The sequence below is a fragment of the Hemitrygon akajei genome, chromosome 11 (genome assembly GCF_048418815.1).
Source record: "Hemitrygon akajei chromosome 11, sHemAka1.3, whole genome shotgun sequence".
Taxonomy (NCBI): Eukaryota; Metazoa; Chordata; class Chondrichthyes; order Myliobatiformes; family Dasyatidae; genus Hemitrygon; species Hemitrygon akajei.
In genome coordinates this window covers 112,596,529-112,615,599 of record NC_133134.1, presented here as the reverse complement: position 1 = coordinate 112,615,599, position 19,071 = coordinate 112,596,529, and the positions used below count along the sequence as shown (strand labels likewise).

The 19,071-nt window shown below is 39.7% G+C and overlaps 1 protein-coding gene across 1 annotated transcript in view; it reads right to left on the bottom strand.

Annotated features, from left to right (window-relative positions):
• Positions 1–5,139: 5,139 nt before the first annotated feature.
• rab22a (RAB22A, member RAS oncogene family) overlaps positions 5,140–19,071 on the bottom strand; it is a 66,978-nt gene continuing 53,046 nt past the window's right edge. The window contains exons 6-7 of the mRNA XM_073061515.1: positions 16,441–16,550; positions 5,140–14,894 (exon numbers count right to left, since the gene is read on the bottom strand). Of these exons, the coding sequence (XP_072917616.1) occupies positions 14,797–14,894; positions 16,441–16,550 (208 nt within the window). The 3' untranslated portion in view covers positions 5,140–14,796. The remainder of the gene's footprint in view (positions 14,895–16,440; positions 16,551–19,071) is intronic.

Genomic DNA, 19,071 nt, shown 5'->3' with positions numbered 1-19,071 from the left:
AAGGTGCCTCATTGAGAGGAGAGTGTAGATGATGGGCAGATGGACTGAGTGGAGGAAGGGGAAGAGGTTTGGTATTGGGATCAGGAGAAGAGTAAAAAAAGGAACAGAGGGGGAGCAGTTCAATAGAAGTTGGAGAATTCAATATTCATCCCAATAGGTTGTAAACTACCCATTGGATCATGAGGCGCAGTTCTTCCAGCTTGCATTTGGCCTCAACCTGGTAGTGGAGGCGGCCCGGGAGAAAAACGCCAGACATCAGGAGCTCTGGATAGCGATGGCAGATGGAGTGAAGGTGCTTGGCAAAATCATTGCTCAATTTGTGTCCAGTGTCCCTTCCTTGATTGCATGGTCCACCTTTCTCTCCCATAACTTCAGCCCTTTGTCACTTGCACCGTTATCCACTGACTACTGCTGTTATTCTGCCCATTCCTCTCCTCCCCCATCCACTGTCAACTCTTGCTTCATCCCTTCCCTCCACCTATTTACACCGTCTCTCTCCCTTCCATCTTCCAGTCTTTTTGAAGGGTCTCAGCCAGAACGTTGACTTGTCCATTTCCCTCCACAGATGCTGCCTAACCGAGATACTCTGTCGCTTTGCGTGTTGCTGATGTTGTAGTGGCATCCACAATGGACCAAGTCGAGTGGTGTCAGGTTCGAATCCAGCCAGCTCCTTGCTTGCTTTCCATCCATGTTTTTTTCTAAAATTGACATACACCATGAAATAGGCTGTTCCAGCCCTTTGAACCATGACCCCCAGTAACCCCCGATTTAACCCTAGTCTAATCACAGGACAATTTACAATGACCAATTAACCTACCAACCAGTACGTCCAACAGGAGCATCTGGAGGAAATCTACGTGGTGACAGGGAGAATGCACAAACTCCTTACAGGCAGCTGTGGGAATTTAACCCAGGTCGTTGGAACCATAAAGCATTGTGCTAACCACTACGCTATCACGCTGCATCGGGTTGAGCATCAATCTAGCAACTCGGCCTAATTAAAAAGAGAACAGACAAATGCTAAAGATACAGCAAAGCTGCCATCATTTGCATCACAAGGCATGGAGAGGAATGAATATATTTTAATATATATATATCACATTAAGCTAATTAGCTTGGCAAAGAATAAGGCAGAGAAATACAGGCTATGTGATTGATACAGTATTTGAATGTAATTCTATTCACAGTTGTCTCTGAAACAAGTTAATGGATTCTCTGGTTAGCAAGGAGTTATTGTAAGCAATCACAAAAGGGGAAGGAGTTATATAGTACAGCCAATGCTGCTGGGGCAGTAGTTGGTGAATGCTGGGGGAATAAGTATAGTATTCCCAAATATGTACGTTTTTGGAGTTTGTTTTATCAGTAGCTAGAGCAACACACACACAATGCTGGAAGAATTTAGCAGGTCAGGCAGCATCCATGAAAATGAATAAACAGTTGAAGGAGGTAGATGCTATCTTGTTGGTTCTTCACAGGCCCTGGAACATCTGAATAGCAAAGATGCATACATCAGGGTGCTCTTTATCAATTACAGCTTAGCATTTAATACCATCATCCCTTCAAAACCAATCAATAAACTCCAAGACCTGGGCCTCATACTCCCTTGAACAATTGGATCCTGGATTTCTCACTTGTAGACTGCAGTTTGGATGGCAAAAATAACTCCTCCACAATCTCCATCAGCACCACAAGGATGCGTACTTAGCCCCCTGCTTTATTCACTTTACACCCATGACTGTGGCTAGGTACAGCTCCAATACTATATACAAGTTTGCTGTTGTGGGCTGTATCAAAGGTGATGAAGAATCAACATACAGGAGCGAGAATGAAAATTTGGCTGAGTGGTAAAAATAGCAACAACCTCTCAATCAATGTCAATAAGACCAAGGAACTGATAGTAGACTTCAAAAGAGGAAAACTGGAGGTCCATAAGTCAGTAATCAGAGGACCAGAAGTGGAGAGGGTCAGTATCTTTAAATTCCTGGGTGTCACCATCTCAGAGGCCCTGTCCTGGATCCATCGTATAAATATAATTGTGAAGAAAGCATGACAGCACTTCTACTTCCTTTGGAGTCTGTGGAGATTCAGCATGTCATCAATAAACTTGGCAAACTTCTGTAGATGTGTGGTGGAAAGTATGCTGACTGGCTGCATTATGGCCTGGTATGGGAACACCAATGCTTTTGAGTGGAGAATCCTACAAAAGGTAGTGGATTCAGCCCAGTACATCCCAACCATTGAGCACATCTACATGAAACTTTGCTGTAGAAAAGCAGCACCCATCATCAAAGATCCTCACCACCCAGGCCATGGTCTTTTCTCAACTGCTGCCATCAGGTAGAAGGTACAAGTGCCTCAGGACTTGCATCACCAGCTTCAAGATCAGTTTTTACCCCTCAACCATCAGGCTCTTTAAACAAAAGGGGATAACTACACTCATTTTAGGAGCCTTTTTATCTTATTCCATGCTCATTATTTATTATCTGCATTTGCCCAATTTGTATACAGTTTAGTTACAGTTCTATAGATTTGCTAAGTGTGCCCACAGGAAGAGAATCTTAGGGTTGTATGTGGTGACATGTATGATGAGAATAACTTTGAGAATCTCCTTCAGGACTGGAAAGGAAGAGGGAAGACACCAGAATAAAAAAGTGGGGAGGGGGTAGGGGAAGGAGGACAAGCTAGAAGGCGATAGGATTGCCTTTGATAAGGAATCACAATGCAAAGGGGATAGATATCAAGATAGAAATAATATTGAAAAGACCATGTACCATGAGAAAAGTCTGGTAGAGTGACTGGCCACTGCCTTCCTTCCTCTGGTCCCCACCTTCTTCCACTTGTCATCTACCAGCTTCCCACCTCACTTGGATTTACTTAGCAACCACCAGCTCATGCTCCCGACCCCTTTTATTCTGGCTTCTGCCCTCTTCCTTTTCAGTCCCAATGAAGGATCTCAGCCCTAAACACCCACTGTTCATTTCACTCCATATATACTGCCTGACCTGCTGAGTTCCTCTAGCATTTTGTTTTGTGCTGCTCGATAACTTAGGAACCATTTTTCAATGTCTTTCTACCACCTTGCAAAAAAGTTTACTCAATTATGGCATGATGTATAGCAGCGGAAGAACAGTGAGAAGCAGTGACCAACTGGTTCCTACACTCTTGACCTGCCAGATGATTAAGAGCATCCAGCAGAATCTATTGTCTCATGTTCCTGTGCCTATCCAACTCCTTGGAGTTTTGATAACTTTGCTTCTTCTGCTTTCATAGACAGCAATTTCTAAACCACAGACACACTTTACAAAAATGTAGCTCCTCCTATCCCTATTGCCTATCCTTCATTTTACACCTCCATTTTCTGGTTTAGCAAATTCATACTGTGGTCACAATCTAGTAATTCAGCTGAATGTAGCTTTTTACACTTTCCCTAGTCTTTGACAGCAATGTCAGACTTCACTCACAAATTCCCACTCAAACCCCCCCCCCCCCCCCACCACTACACTTCCCCCACTCCCAGGCCATTCTTTAAGCCCGACTATTTGACTAAGTTACTTGACACACCCATCACTTTTTTTGCAGCCGTATCACCTTAGTTCCTTCTGGATCTTTGCAAAGGGGCTTGAGATACCTGTACACATTAAAGATTCAATTAAGTAACTTTAGTTTGCTGCCACTGAACTGGATGAAGCAACAATGGTTAAATACTTGTGTCTAAAATGACATCTGGTGTTATACTGTTTCAAACTATGTCTTCTTTCTGTACTCCACAACTCTGGCTCCTCTATTATCCCAGACTCTATAGCTGTACCTTCCACTGGCTCCAGTATTTTCCTCCTTTTAGGGCCTACTTCAAGTTCATCCGTCGATCAAATTTCTGGCTGCCTTGTAGCTCCTGCTTTGACTTCAGATGTCTTTCTTGCTGTGAAATGGCTTGGGGCATTCCAAATGTAAAATGCTTTCAAGCTAAATTATTGCCTCAGTTTTTCCAAAATTGTTATGGAGTATATTTTGTAGAGATTAATATTCAAAAACTGATCATTTCTGGGTAGGTATTCCTGATACTCAAGCAGTGCTTTCAAGTATTTGATGAAGCTGTTATGAGGTTCTGTCGTTGCTGACCAATTGGACTCTTAAAAACTCACACTCGCTCCTCAATCACACTTAATTTACTTATGCACAAGAACAGCATGGCCCCTGACAACACATTGTTCTGAAGTCTGCACAGAGGAATGCTATTTTTAGGCAGAATTGACCACTTGGTAAACTGTATGTTCAAATTCCTTACTTACTTCAATCACTATTCACAATACAAATGTTAAAAGTCAATAGAAACTACAAACTAACAACCAATGATACTTTGAGGTTAAAGTAATTGTTCCTTAGTTGGTACATTAAAGCACTTTAGCCAGTAACATACATCACTTCCAAGCTTAATACCACAAAAGATAGTGTAGATAAAAGAAATACAATGGTCATAGCTTTATATGATTTTTTTTGACATACATTCAATTTCCATTGAAAAGAACATAGCCAATTGTCTGTAGTGAAGGGGAAGGGCAAGTTAATGCACCTGAAAATGAAATATTCTGTCATCCTGTGTGGAGTGGAATGCATGGGTTTTCTCCAAGTGCTCTGGTTTCCTCCCATTGTCCAATGACATACTGGGTAGGTTAATTGGTCATTGCAAATTGTCCTGTAATTAGGATAGGGTTAAAATGGGATGGTTGGGGACTGCTGAGCATTGTGGCTTAAAAGGCTGGAAGGGTCTATTCCAGATTATATTGCTAATAAATAAAATACTAACTTCAAATACTTCTGCTTTTGTACATCTGTTTTAAATGTACATAGCTTGGATTAGTGCAAGAACAATAAACACCACTGGAAAATTAGTCCAGAGAACACAAATTCAAACTTATCTTGACTATTGAGGATTTGATAAAAGAAAATCCATAACAAAATCCTAGTATAAGCACTGTTGCAAAAACAAAAATATAACTTTGTACAGGGAACTGTACAGAGTTACAATTTCAAAACCACCTACCTGCACAGAATCTGTGTATGGGCAGTCCAATGGTATCAGGCAGTACTAGCAGTATTCTCCATTATATAGTAAAACAGAACATCAAAGCACACCACACAAACAAAAACATTAAGTTTATTAAGAAACTGCATACAACTTCTTCTTGCACATTAGAAAATACATCATGGATCATGTAGTGATTTTAAGGAATTATTAGCTACACAAGTAACAGCAACTCCTGGTTTAAGTGATTCAATATTGATATGTCAACCTAATCTACTGGTTACAAAGAAAATATGAGCAATATAATTCAGTATTACAAATATTAATAGTTAAACAAGTTATATACTTTTACCTGATGTTATATAGGTAATGAACGATTAAACAATCCCGTGTTTGGGACCAGCCCAAGTTTATTCTATCCTTCAGATAAGCTTAGCAAAAAAAAATCTTCATGAGAAGTAATTAGGCAACTTTTCATGCATTAGAGCAAATTGAACAGCGGGCATGGATTTGTATCAGTGCTGCTGCTGTAAATAATTAGTATATTAGCTGATGAGCAATTATCTACAATATCTAAAAACCATACATTACTATTCAAAACGCTGTCAATCTTGGGCCGATTCCGGAGAGGATTTTCAGCTGTAAAACGAGTCGCATTGATATAGCACACACACAGACACCTTTGAGGACATCCCAAAGCACTTTACAGCCACTGGAGTACCTTAGATATAGTCAGTGTTTTAATATTAGAAATGCAGCAGCCAATGAGGCCAAAGCAATGTACCACAAATTAAAAGGTGATAATCATCAGATGCTTCATTAATGGTGACTGAGGAATAATAATTAGCAAGGACACAGGGAACATATTCCCTTGCTCAGGATACGCCAGCAATTATGTTATATCCATAAGGGCAACTACAGCTCAGATTCATGAGACAGTATTTCTTCAGTACCAAGAATGCCAGCCAAGATTTCTGTGCTAGGTTGTGACACTGCAGTTAGTGCTAATCAGAAGCCGTTGCCTCTTCTGAGGAATAACCAAAAAAATCTCTGTACTAAGGCATACAGAATACCAGCACCATCTCCCTCAGCATTTCATAAGCCCCACATCATCACAGCAACACCAAGAAATGATAAAATGCTACTTCTTTCAGGATGAGAACTTCTTTTTTGTTGGCAATATGACCTTGAAAGGCACTTAGCTGGTTTAAATGAAAAGAATCAATTCTTCTGTCTAATTGTACTGAATGCATCCATTTTCCGGGAAGGAAATTAACAAATTTAGAGCATCAGCAATCAACAGTACTTTCAATATTGTCATAATCGTTGTGTGTCTGGATGTGTTGCAACATGCACCTATCTCTTGACTTGCACCCATGCTTATGTTTAGAGGCAAGGATTAATTCCTGACTGGATGAGGCTTTGGAACAGTTTCTGCTACTTGCATTCCTGGACTCCACACAGCAGTTTCAAAAAAAGTCATCACATTCTGAATGTGTTTGCTTTGCAACAGGCAAAACAAGTGCACATGATCAGTGAAAAAGTACAACAGAGGACAACATCTCTTCACACTGCTCCCTTGGAAAATTCTTCCTAAAGTGCAGATTGGGTTGACTTGGGAAGGCAAGGTGAAATTGGAAGAGGTTTTATGAAGAGATGCTTAGGGCAATGGGGGGGGGGGGGGGGGGAGAGAGAAAGATATGCTTTGTTGTATAAACCTTCAGAGTACAAAGACATAACTTTGATAGCATTTAAACAATGCATGCCTAATACTGAACTGATTAAATCAGGTACATTTTAAAAATCCAATACAATGCTGCTGATGCTGAACATGAGCATGTAAACATATTTAATTGCAAATCAAAGGTGATTTTTTTTAATGGCAACAGCTAACTTTCCCTTCTCCCAGTGATATGATTTGAAAGAATAGATTATATTTTCCTTCGAAAGATCTATGAAAAGTTAATATCCACGACTACAAGAGCATCATATTAGGTTTCATGTTGTTTCACAATACTAGGAAGAATCAATTCTCTCAGCAACAGCTAATGTGCTGGGGACTGTAGCAGAAATTAACCATGATTCTGCTGACCTGTTGCCTCTGATCTATTTTGCGGGCTTGGATATGGCTGAATCCCACATGGCCACAGGCATGTTTGGGATATTTTTCAACTCTGTTGTCTACACATGGCCACGTGTGCTCCTGTGACAGAGACTAAGTGCCTTCCCAGATGCTCTTCCTCCATTCTGATCAGTCACAGTCTAGGGATTCCTAGTCTGTGCTGATGGGCTGCTGAGGATATTAGATTTCCACAAGGAGAATTTGGGAACTCATTAAAGTGGTTTGTTTTGGTAATCTCTTGCAGTGAAAGAGCTTGGAGTACTCAGAATCAGAGTCAAATAGCACAGAAATGGATCCTTTGGCCCACTGTGACCACACCAACCATCAAGCACCTATTCGCACAAATTTTATACCAATCCTTTTATTCTCCCTAACTTCCTATCAACTCCTAACTACATTTCATCACTCACCAAATCATGAGGCAATTTGCTTTTATGGCATAGTGGGAAACCTAGGCAGTCACAGGGAGAACGTGCAAATTCCACATGGACACTACCCAACACAAAGCACAACAAGGGAAAATTCCCCAAATGTGGAAGACTTTTCTGCTAACATATTCTGTTATGTGTATATGGGAAGATGCAACTATCTCTCTGGGTTGACAGGTACTCCCACAGTTTGCAAATGGAACAGCTCAAATGCTTACCTTCATTTGGGTGGCAATTTTTTAGGTTCCCATTAACAACTCTAGTAGGGACACTTAGTCAATTTATAACCAGTCTCAACAATTTTATAGAAGTGTTGGTTAAGCAGAAGCCAGTCTCACTCCCTCACCACCACCCCCGCCCCTGTCAACCGACAGCATTTGCTTCCACTGATGGAAAAAGCAGAAACAGCTAAATTTATCCTAGTTTAAATGAGTAAACAGCCAACACACTATATCCCTCTGATACACACAAAAGAATTCCTCACAAGTAAATTTCTTTTCCATTATCCAAGTTGGTGGATTACAAAGATTAGAGTCATTCTGACATCATACACATGCAGAGTCTTTTAAAGAGCATCTCATTACTTCCCCATCTTCCTCCATAGGCCTGTACATAGTTTCAATTGTAATGTTCTCTGCTGCACAACAGCACAAACTGTTTCTCCCTAATTACTTTACCAAACACTTAATAATAATAAATACGTTTACCAATTCCCTTAACCTATCAACATTTACTGCAACACTTTTAGCGCTACAGCACACTGTAGAACTGTAGATCCATCTTATACTCCACAATACTGAGAAAAAAATCATTATCAGATCCATCAAGTCTATTTGAATGAAATTTTTCAGAAAGCAGAAGGAAACATGTAATTTCCCCATGCGTTTGAAATTATGAGTGTTGAAGCTAACCATATACAAAAAATGCAAGAGATTATACCTCTGAAGCACTAATGACTAATGCATTCCAACGACAGGAATGTCTTCAGGACCTTATACCCTTGCTGTAACATATTTGCAATATACGACTGCTGTCAACATTGATTCTTTATTACCACCTGCTGAAGAAAAATACATCTCATAACTCCTGATAGAAGGACAGAAGCACAAGGAACAGAATTCAAACTGGCCCAAGAATACAAGGACTTTGAATAAAACAGCTGTCCTTTATCCCAAATCCATTATTCTAGCCAATCAACATAGTATTTCCTCATTTACTTTACATCTAAAAAACCTATTGATTTCAGCTTTAAATATAGTTAATGACAAAGCATTTCTGGTAAGAATTCCAGAGTTTCCTAGTCCTCTACACAAATTATGCATACATTATATCTGAATGGCCATCCCTTATGCCAAAATCCTGTTCTTTTTCTTTCATTTTCTGGCTATTTTGATGACTTGGGTGTGCTTCTAAAAGACCTTTTGAAAATAAAACAAGCAAAAAAAAAATCATTTATGAACTCAACTTGCATCAAATTCAATTTATACTTAATAGGTTGCAGAATTTCATGCTTAATATGCCAACGGGAGATGAATTGACTCAAAGTAATAATACAATCAACTCCAGATGCTAATATCTACACTTATATCTTCTCTCATTCTTCTAAAGGGAACCCAATTTTTTTGGGAGGTGGGAGGGTGTGGTTGGAATGAGATCTGTAAGTAACACGGAGATATTAAAGACAAGATAGGAACACAGGGGCTATATAAATAGTGAATATAAGCTATTGGAAAAGACATACAATATAAAAGCACTAATAATTCTACAATGTACAAAAATGGTAAATTGAAACAAAAATTGAAGATTAATAACTAAAGCATCAGTCAATTAATTAATTTGGTAAACACAGTCACAGTCAAGAATCAAAACATGACAAATTTGGCACAAACTTGTAAATCAATATTAGTCTGCTGGGAAACCAATTGTCAGAAGACTCAACATTGAAGAACATTCACCATTGGAGATTGGTATCTAGAAAAAGAAGAAAATGAAGCAGGAGGAAATGTAAAATGCGACTGATGTTAGGAACAATCTGGATATCCTACCTAAACCGCTAGTTTACATAGTTACATATATGGAAAGCAGATAAAATGGACAAAGTTAGGTTTTTAACAAAATGCAGAGACATAAAACAAAAGAAATAGCTCATGGAAAGGTATGGTTTTAGAAAGACATTTATCATACATGACTGAGTCTAAAAGCAGAGTGCACTTGGGAAAGTGTTGTGCATTACTATTCCCTGTACCCTCAACAGCAGTTAGATCACTGAAAGCCTGCCTCAGTAATCCAATGCAAAGAGCTAGCAAATAAAGTCGGAGCAATCTGCGCCAGAGGAACATATCTAATTTCACAGGGCAAGTTAGTGGATTTCTTGATGGTTATGCTGACAAGGAGGCTTCCATGATGGTCACTGCATTGCAGTCAATAATGGACTCCAATAAAATGGTCTGTGGGCAACTGGTAGCAATGATGGATGGATTAGCTTGGTCAACCTAAAAACAACTAAACCCACCTGAAATAAAAGCAGTTTGGCCAGTGTTTCTCAGTCACTGATGGACATAAGTGTTTGTACATAGACTTCCTTGTGCTCAAACAGCTGTTTCATATACAAACACTAGCTGCCCCAAGACCAAATATCCTGGGCTCCAATTCTGAACTTGACCTGCTTTGCACAGATGGAATACCATCTTGTTGCTGTCTGAATTCTCCTTGCTAGTTAGCACATACACAAGCCAGCAAGACTCATATGCCCCCCCCCCCTTGAAGTAGCCCACTCAAGGGTGATATCTGATTGATGATCAGAACAGAAAGATATGATGGCTTGCTGGAGTCAGCCTGCAGCAACCTCCAAAAACTTGTTTGCAAGGAACATACTAGATAAATGCCAAGTAGTCCTTTATCCTAGAACTTAAGGACAATTACCCAGAATCTCCTACTGTAATTCATGGGGATGTTCTGTTTTCCCAGCAGGAAACTCCACCAGGTATGACACAAAGTGCTAAACAGGTGGGAGTGAATAGCCTTTGGAGATTTGGTATGGACTCCAAACCCCATTAAGTCTTGTAGCATCAGGTGAAACGTAGACATGGAAACTTCCCCCTGTTTATCAACTATTGTCCTCCTTTAGCTGAAGAATTAGTGCTCATCCACATTGAGCAACACCTAGAAGAAGCAGTGTAGCAAAGGCACAGCATATTTTCTGGTGGGAATTTAAATGTCTATCATCAAGAGTGGCTTGGTAGGACCCCCAGTGATCAACCCAAAATGAGTTAGTAACAGGCTGTGAATGAACCAATATAAATGATGAATCTAGTCAACCTCATCTTTAAACTACTGTGGCAAATGCATTTGTCATTATTATCACCATAGTCTTTGTAGGGATGAAGTCTCCATATTTTCTCTGAGGACATCCTCTATCATGTTATGTAGTATTACAAGTATGAAATGATGTGGATCATTAACAGCAGCAGAAATATAACCTTAATATCCAATCAGTGAATCAACTGATTCAGTGAGCAGTACAGAATGACTTCCTATGAGCAACATCAGGCATATCTAAAAAAGCAAAATGAGACTGCCACACTTGTGTGCTAAACAAAACCAACATGAAACAGACAGAGCTATGTGATCCTGCAAGCAATAGATGGCGTCAAGGGCCTACAGTCCTATTACATCGATATCATTCTGGGCAAATAACACAGGGAAGTGGTTTCAAGAAGATCCCAAACATCAAAGGTGGCTGGACCCAGCATGCAAGTACTAATGGCAAGACTGAAGAGTTTGCAACCATGTTCAGTTATATGTCCCAAGAGATGCCCCTTCACAGCTTCCTTTTGAGATCTGCAATATCAGAAAGCCAGTTTCCAGCCGATTCAATTCTACTCATAAGTTTTCAAAAACAGCTTAGAGCATTGGGTACAACAAAGGCTTTGGGTGCGGACAACAGATTTTGAAGACCTCCACTCCAGAACTAGCTGTAACTCTAGCAAAGCCAATCCAATGCAATAAGAAGCAACATCTACTCAACAATGTGAAAAAATGGTCAAGTTCATAAAATGCAGAACACATCCAATTCAACAATCTATCACTCAGTCTGCTCTCACTCAAAGTGGTGGAAGCCATCGTTTGCAACGTTTTCAGGAAGCATTTTCAACATCAACACATCCCACTGGGATTGTCCTTTTTGGCTTAGCAACATTAAAAGTAGTCCTTGCTCATAAGAGGAAGCTAGAATAGATGAGGCAAAGAGGAAAAGCGAATCTCAAAAATCAAGAATCACTGATGGTTCAGTATCCTTAAACATCTAAAAAGTAACTTTCAAGCCCAGATTGGTCTCATCAGTTACCTCCATACACAACACTAAAAACTGGATGTCATGTTCTTCCTCAAGAATGAGTGACAAATGACAACAGTCATCAATAACCTGCCCAGTTTGGGTAACACCAGGATCTCTCATCTGCTGAGCTTTGTCCAAACAAGAGCTGAATTCTAGAGGCAAGGTGAGAGCAACTACCCTCATCACTGAGATGGACAGATGTTTGACACTGAAATAACGAAGTATCAAGGGGAAAATACTCAATGGGTAGAACCACACCACTACAAAGGAAGATGGTTGCAGATACAGGCTGAAACTCCAATGCAGTCATACTGCAAAAGTGCCAGTAGTGTCCTTCAGATTAAAGTAGCCATTGATAGTTTCTAATACACAATTGTTCATGGGATGGAGGTAAGCGTGAAAATTTTTCCAAAATTTTGGTAGACAATTATTCCTCAATCTAGATCTTAAAGCACTTATCTGTTTTTATAGCAGATTACTGCTATAAAATTGACTATCATATGATTGACACTTCATAGTACTTGCAAGTCTCCCTGGGACATACCGAGATCTTTAAAGACACGATCAAGATCCTTATTTCTAAGGCTGATTTGAGATACCAAGTCAGACCACATATACCTAACCTACAAAATGTTACTGAATTGTATCCCATATGGTTACACAGACTGTAGCAGAAACTGAACTGGGAAAACCATGTAAGCAGGTGCCTCTAGTGTGAATGCAGAAATGACTCCACAGGACAGAACTGTGGCTGTTGATATTAATTTTCGCCTTCATATTCTCATCAAAATGCAGCTGGTGGAAGCAACATTTTAATGCCTGGGCTCACCTACTCCCCTGTATACTGCTTTCCATCTCCCTCTACATACGACAGTCCCTACTGTGAGCTTCTAATAAACATGTTTACTGTATGGCATACAAGTTTGTTAACAGAAGAAAAAATCCACACTTAAATGTTAAATGGCAGTCAGGGTGGGCTACTTTCAGTTAAGCTAACCTATATCGACCTCCAGCTAATAGGAGAGATTATAATCTTTAATGCAATAGCAGATTTCTCAACCGTTTTGAATCTTTTGTGTGAGGCTTAAGTTACTTACATAAATAGGACCTGTAGATTTTAAAAACCATACACAGCTTGGAAACAAAAACACATCAATAAATCTGGTGGAATATGCCGAAAGGCCAGACAATGGAAAGAATAATGTGATTAACCTTCAGAAACCCCTTCATCACTAAGTTGCCTGTGGGCAACTCCAATTAAATGGTGCTGAAATGCTCTTCTGAAGAGCACAAAACCAAGAATTATTCATTCAGTTGTGTCTAGATTGATTTGGATTCTTCCATAATGGAAGTGCTTTGCTGACATTACTATATTAAATGGAGTTCACCAGTTGAAGATGTACAATCCTTTCATCTTTACGGCACTTGTTAACAACAACAACAAACAAAATAGGTTAAGTACCAAGTCCTGTAAGCTCTGGCTATTTGGTAGTTCATTCTTTTAGTAAGTGCTGAAATCAGGCTAGTGTTAATATGGCAGTTCCCTTAAGACTCTCAGTACTAGTGCTTTAATTTATGCTTGTTAAAACTCATGTAAGATCTGGTTAAGCAAGTGTGGTTTGTAAATACCTTTATACCCAAGTTAGACAGCAGAAACAAAATGCACCATTTACTTGGTTATTTCTGTTAGATTCCAGCCCAAGAACACAATCATTTGAGGGAACTGCTTTTAGAATTTGTGCTAACTTCTTAAACAAAAAGCATTCTTTTCTTCAATATCAATTAGAATCTTTTGTCACTGGACTTTAGAATCAAGGATGCCCTGAACATACATTAGCATGTAGGTATTATGTGTATATTGCAGCTGTTGCCACTATTACCCAGCTCATCCTACTTTTAACATGCTTTATCTTGCTCAGGTACAGTTTCATGGAGCCAACCAACTATTATTCATACATAAGGCTTTGTGGGGTTTTTGACCATAAGTAGAGATTCAACATGTCCTCAGCTGTCACTTATGTGCATACATAATTAGCAGACAGTCAGCAGATGACTGAATTAGAAAGATGAATGGTAGGTTCTTCTTAGTCAATCTTAGAATCCCTTACTCACCACAGAGTATGTAATGGTAGAGGTTGGTGATCAAACATGACACCAGACAGATGAATAACAGATTAAACCTGGTATTTATCAAATATGGATCTAAAGCCATTCTCAAATTTTTTTCCCAAATACCACACAAACAGCAGTAACCAGTTTAACCCAGATAGCGTTAATATTTGCACAGGGTAACAGTACCAGAGGGAATTCGAGGTTTTTGGATCCTGTCACTCCCAAGTGTACTCTGCAGACTGAACTGCCGTTTTACTCAGGGATCAGGTTCTTCTTTTATTGTGAGATTTGAAGCAGTTATATGAACAAAATAATGACAGAACTACTTCAGACTGTTCCACCAAGGCAGAGAACTGCAAAGTGCATTTTCAATGAAGTCTGATTCTTTGTTAGAAAACAATCTAAACTAAAAAAGTGCTTCTGTTTCCCTTTGTTGTGTATTACCTTAATCTATTTACATGAAAAGGAAAATTAAAATGGTTTTCCTTTGCACCTCTGCATCAGACAGCTCCAGGTCACAACTTAAGCATTCCCTGGTCAATGGCTTTTCTGCTCTCGGGCACACTGTTGAGAAAAACACAAGCAGTTGACAAGGTGCCTGTCAAGGTGTTGCATAAAGCACTTTTGTGGAAGAATGAGACAATATAATGAGCAGTGGTTATTCTTCCATTGAGGATAGCACAGCAAAAAGGCTGTATGCTAGAGCAACGTTTTTACAGGGATCCTTCAATCTTCTGGCATGCACATGCCAAGTCAGTCTGAGCTTCCAGGATGGTCAACAACAACTGTGTTTTCTGTCAGAAGGAGGTCTCCTCAACTTGAATCCTTTATTGTTTGTTCCTTGATTGACAGCTGTTGAAGGAATCCGGCGACCTAAAAGGAGAGGGGTGAAAAAGCCAAAGTAACTTAAGACTAAAAAATAATTTGTTTAAAATTTCAGAGCTTTTACTTTCTATATAAAAAATCAGAATGTTACTTTTTGCCAAATGATAGTAGAAACAGATATGTACTGCCTAACCTAGGACAAGATTATAGTTTTCAAGCATCCATTATAGCTAATGTAACAAAATTCCAGCAACTTACTGTGAGAAGCTTGTGGAAGGCTACCCAAAATGTTTGACCCAAGTTAAACAATTTAAAGGCAATGCTACCAAATACTAACAAAGTTTATGTAAACTTCTGACCCACTGGCGAAGTGATGAAAGAAATAAATCATTCTCTCTACTATTATTCTGACATTTCACATTCTTAAAATAATGACTTAAGACAGGGAATGTTTTCTAGGATTATATGTCAGGAATTGTGAAATTGTATTTGAAATTGTTTAAATGTATTTGGCTAAGGTGTATGTAAACTTCTGACTTCAACTGTAATGCTGAAGCTTTATAAGGCATTAGTCAGACCGCACTTCGAACATTGAGAGCAATTTTGGGTCCTTTATCTAAGGAAAGATGTGCTGACATTGGAGAGGGTCTAGAGGAGGTTCATGAGAATGATTCTGGAGTGAAAGGGTTATCATAGGAGGAGCTTTTGATGGCCTGTACTCACTGGAGTTTAGAAGAATGAAAGGAAATGTCATCAAATATTGAAAAGCCTTGACAGAGTGAATGCGGAGGGGATGTTTCCTATAGTAGGGAAGTCTATGACCAGAGGGCACAGCTGCAGAATTCAAGGACATTCCTTTAGAACAGAGGTGAGGAATAATCTCTTTAGCCAGAGGCCAAGTCAAAGTAAAGGCTGATAAATTCTTGATTAGTAAGGATATCAAAGATTATGTGAAGACAGGAGAATGGGGTTAAGAGGGATAATAAATCAGGCATGACTGAATGGTGAAGCAGACTCAATGGGCCACATGGCTTAATTCTGCTTCTAAGTCTTAAATCTCAAAATGCAGGATCGATTCTTGGAACAGCAAGTTTATTCTAGGGGTGGGGAATAAGCAGACTGGGCTTGTACTCCTATACATTTATTTCACTGAACCACTCAAAATTTGAATCTAGCTTGACAGGGTGGATAGTAGAGTTGAAGCATCCCCTCGTCAGATCATCCAGAACCAGGAGCCACTCTCACGATAAGATTTGAAGAAAATAAATTCCTTAATCCACAAAGTGATGAAATTTTGTAGTTCTCTACCCAAGCAGTGTGAAAATTCAATTATTGAACATATTCAAAGGACATTTTGATATTTAGGAAACTATGGGAAGATAGTGTTATAGCAGGGAAATACCTCCGAAGGAAAAGATCAACCCAATTCGACTGAATGGCAGAACAGGGATGAAAGACTATGATGCTTCCTCTTTTCTCCATTTCTTATGCCTGCTATGTTTCAGTCCTTGTGATAAGACAGGATGGAAATCCAGGGTGCCCAAATACTTCTTAAACAATAAATTAGTGAATACTGCAATTAACTGAGACTCACTGATTTCTGCAAAAAGTTCATTGATGTTAATTGCATTTTTGGCACTGGTCTCCACAAAGACTGCATGGATGGAATCTGCATAGTCCTTGGCATCCTTTTCAAGTACTTCCCTGCAATAAAAAACAAGTTGTGCTCGAGTTGTTCAATTCAGGAAAGATCTGCTCTGACAGGATTGATATAAGTAATAGTGAGGTAACATATAGACCTCCACTCTCTACACTTAGCTTACTGAAATAAGAATTAAATCTGACACCTGGCTTGTGGCTTTTGGGAGCCATTGAGATGGAAGTTTCCGGCTGCTAATAAAGAATCATATAGAAAACCAAAATTATTAATGGGTGCTCTACCGTATTTAGTTTTAACACTGCAAACACTGACCCTTTTCCCCAGAGGACCAAGAACAAAGTTGCATTTCCACAGTAAAGTACATTACATACTAAACTGTAGTAAGATCTGAATGGGCAAAAGCCAACTCATGCTTTATCCTACACCACAGCATGCAGAATAACCAGTAAATGAATCCTGGGCAAAGTCAGAAGAGGCTGAAAATTCACAACGGATAGTATTTCAAATGTTAACATTATTATACCTAATATTTCTGACAAACTGTTTGCATTGCTTTTCTATAACTGATAGCTATTAGATTACAAATGGAATTCTGCAATTTTCAATTCAAGGTATTTAGTGGCAAAGTTTTCAAAATAATAGAGCAGCAAGGAGTATCCATGAAGATTCATCAACGGAAAGCAAATAGCATCATATTAAATAGTGTAAATATTTAAAAAGAAAAGCCTGTTTTGTTTTATATATTAGTTAAGAGGCAACTCAATCTCTGTAAATCCCTACCTCTAACATTACACCCACATCAAGGAATGAGATAATAGACAATAGACAATAGGTGCAGAAGTAGACCATTCGGCCCTTCGAGCCTGCACCGCCATTCTGAGATCATGGCTGATCATCTACTATCAATACCCGGTTCCTGCCTTGTCCCCATATCCCTTGATTCCCCTATCCATAAGATACCTATCTAGCTCCTTCTTGAAAGCATCCAGAGAATTGGCCTCCACTGCCTTCCGAGGCAGTGCATTCCAGACCCCCACAACTCTCTGGGAGAAGTAGTTTTTCCTTAACTCTGTCCTAAATGACCTACCCCTTATTCTCAAACCATGCCCTCTGGTACTGGACTCACCCAGCATCTGGAACATATTTCCTGCCTCTATCTTGTCCAATCCCTTAATAATCTTATATGTTTCAATCAGATCCCCTCTCAATCTCCTTAATTCCAGCGTGTACAAGCCCAGTCTCTCTAACCTCTCTGCGTAAGACAGTCCGGACATCCCACGAATTAACCTTGTGAATCTACGCTGCACTTCCTCTACAGCCAGGATGTCCTTCCTTAACCCTGGAGACCAAAATTGTACACAATACTCCGGGTGTGGTCTCACCAGGGCCCTGTACAAATGCAAAAGGATTTCCTTGCTCTTGTACTCAATTCCCTTTGTAATAAAGGCCAACATTCCATTAGCCTTCTTCACTGCCTGCTGCACTTGCTCATTCACCTTCAGTGACTAATGAACAAGGTCTCCTAGATCTCTTTGTATTTCTCCCTTACCTAACTCTACACCATTCAGATAATAATCTGCCTTCCTGTTCTTACTCCCAAAGTGGATAACCTCACACTTATTCACATTAAACGTCATCTGCCCACTCACCCAGCCTATCCAAGTCACCCTGAATTCTCCTAACATCCTCACCACATGTCACACTGCCACCCAGCTTAGTATCATCAGCAAACTTGCTGATGTTATTCTCAATGCCTTCATCCAAATCGTTGATGTAAATCGTAAACAGCTGTGGTCCCAATACCGAGCCCTGTGGCACCCCACTAGTCACCACCTGCCATTCCGAGAAACACCCATTAACCGCTACCCTTTGCCTTCTATCTGCCAACCAGTTTTCTATCCATGTCAATATCTTCCCCCCAATGCCATGAGCTCTGATTTTACCCACCAATCTCCTATGTGGGACCTTATCAAATGCCTTCTGAAAATCGAGGTACACTACATCCACTGGATCTCCCTTGTCTAACTCCCTGGTTACATCCTCAAAAAACTCCAATAGATTAGTCAAGCATGATTTGCCCTTGGTAAATCCATGCTGGCTCGGCCCAATCCTATCACTGCTATCAAGATATGCCACTATTTCATCTTTAATAATGGACTCTAGCATCTTCCCCACTACTGATGTTAGGCTGACAGGTCGATAGTTCTCTGTTTTCTCCCTCCCTCCTTTCTTAAAAAGTGGGATAACATTAGCCATTCTCCAATCCTCAGGAACTGATCCTGAATCTAAGGAACATTGGAAAATGATTACCAATGCATCCGCAATTTCCATAGCCACCTCCTTTAGTACCCTAGGATGCAGACCATCTGGACCTGGGGATTTGTTAGCCTTCAGTCCCATCAGTCTACTCATCACCGTTTCCTTCCTAATGTCAATCTGTTTCATTTCCTCTGTTACCCTATGTCCTTGGCCCATCCATACATCTGGGAGATTGCTTGTGTCTTCCCTAGTGAAGACAGATCTAAAGTACTGAGTAAATTCTTCTGCCATTTCTCTGTTTCCCAT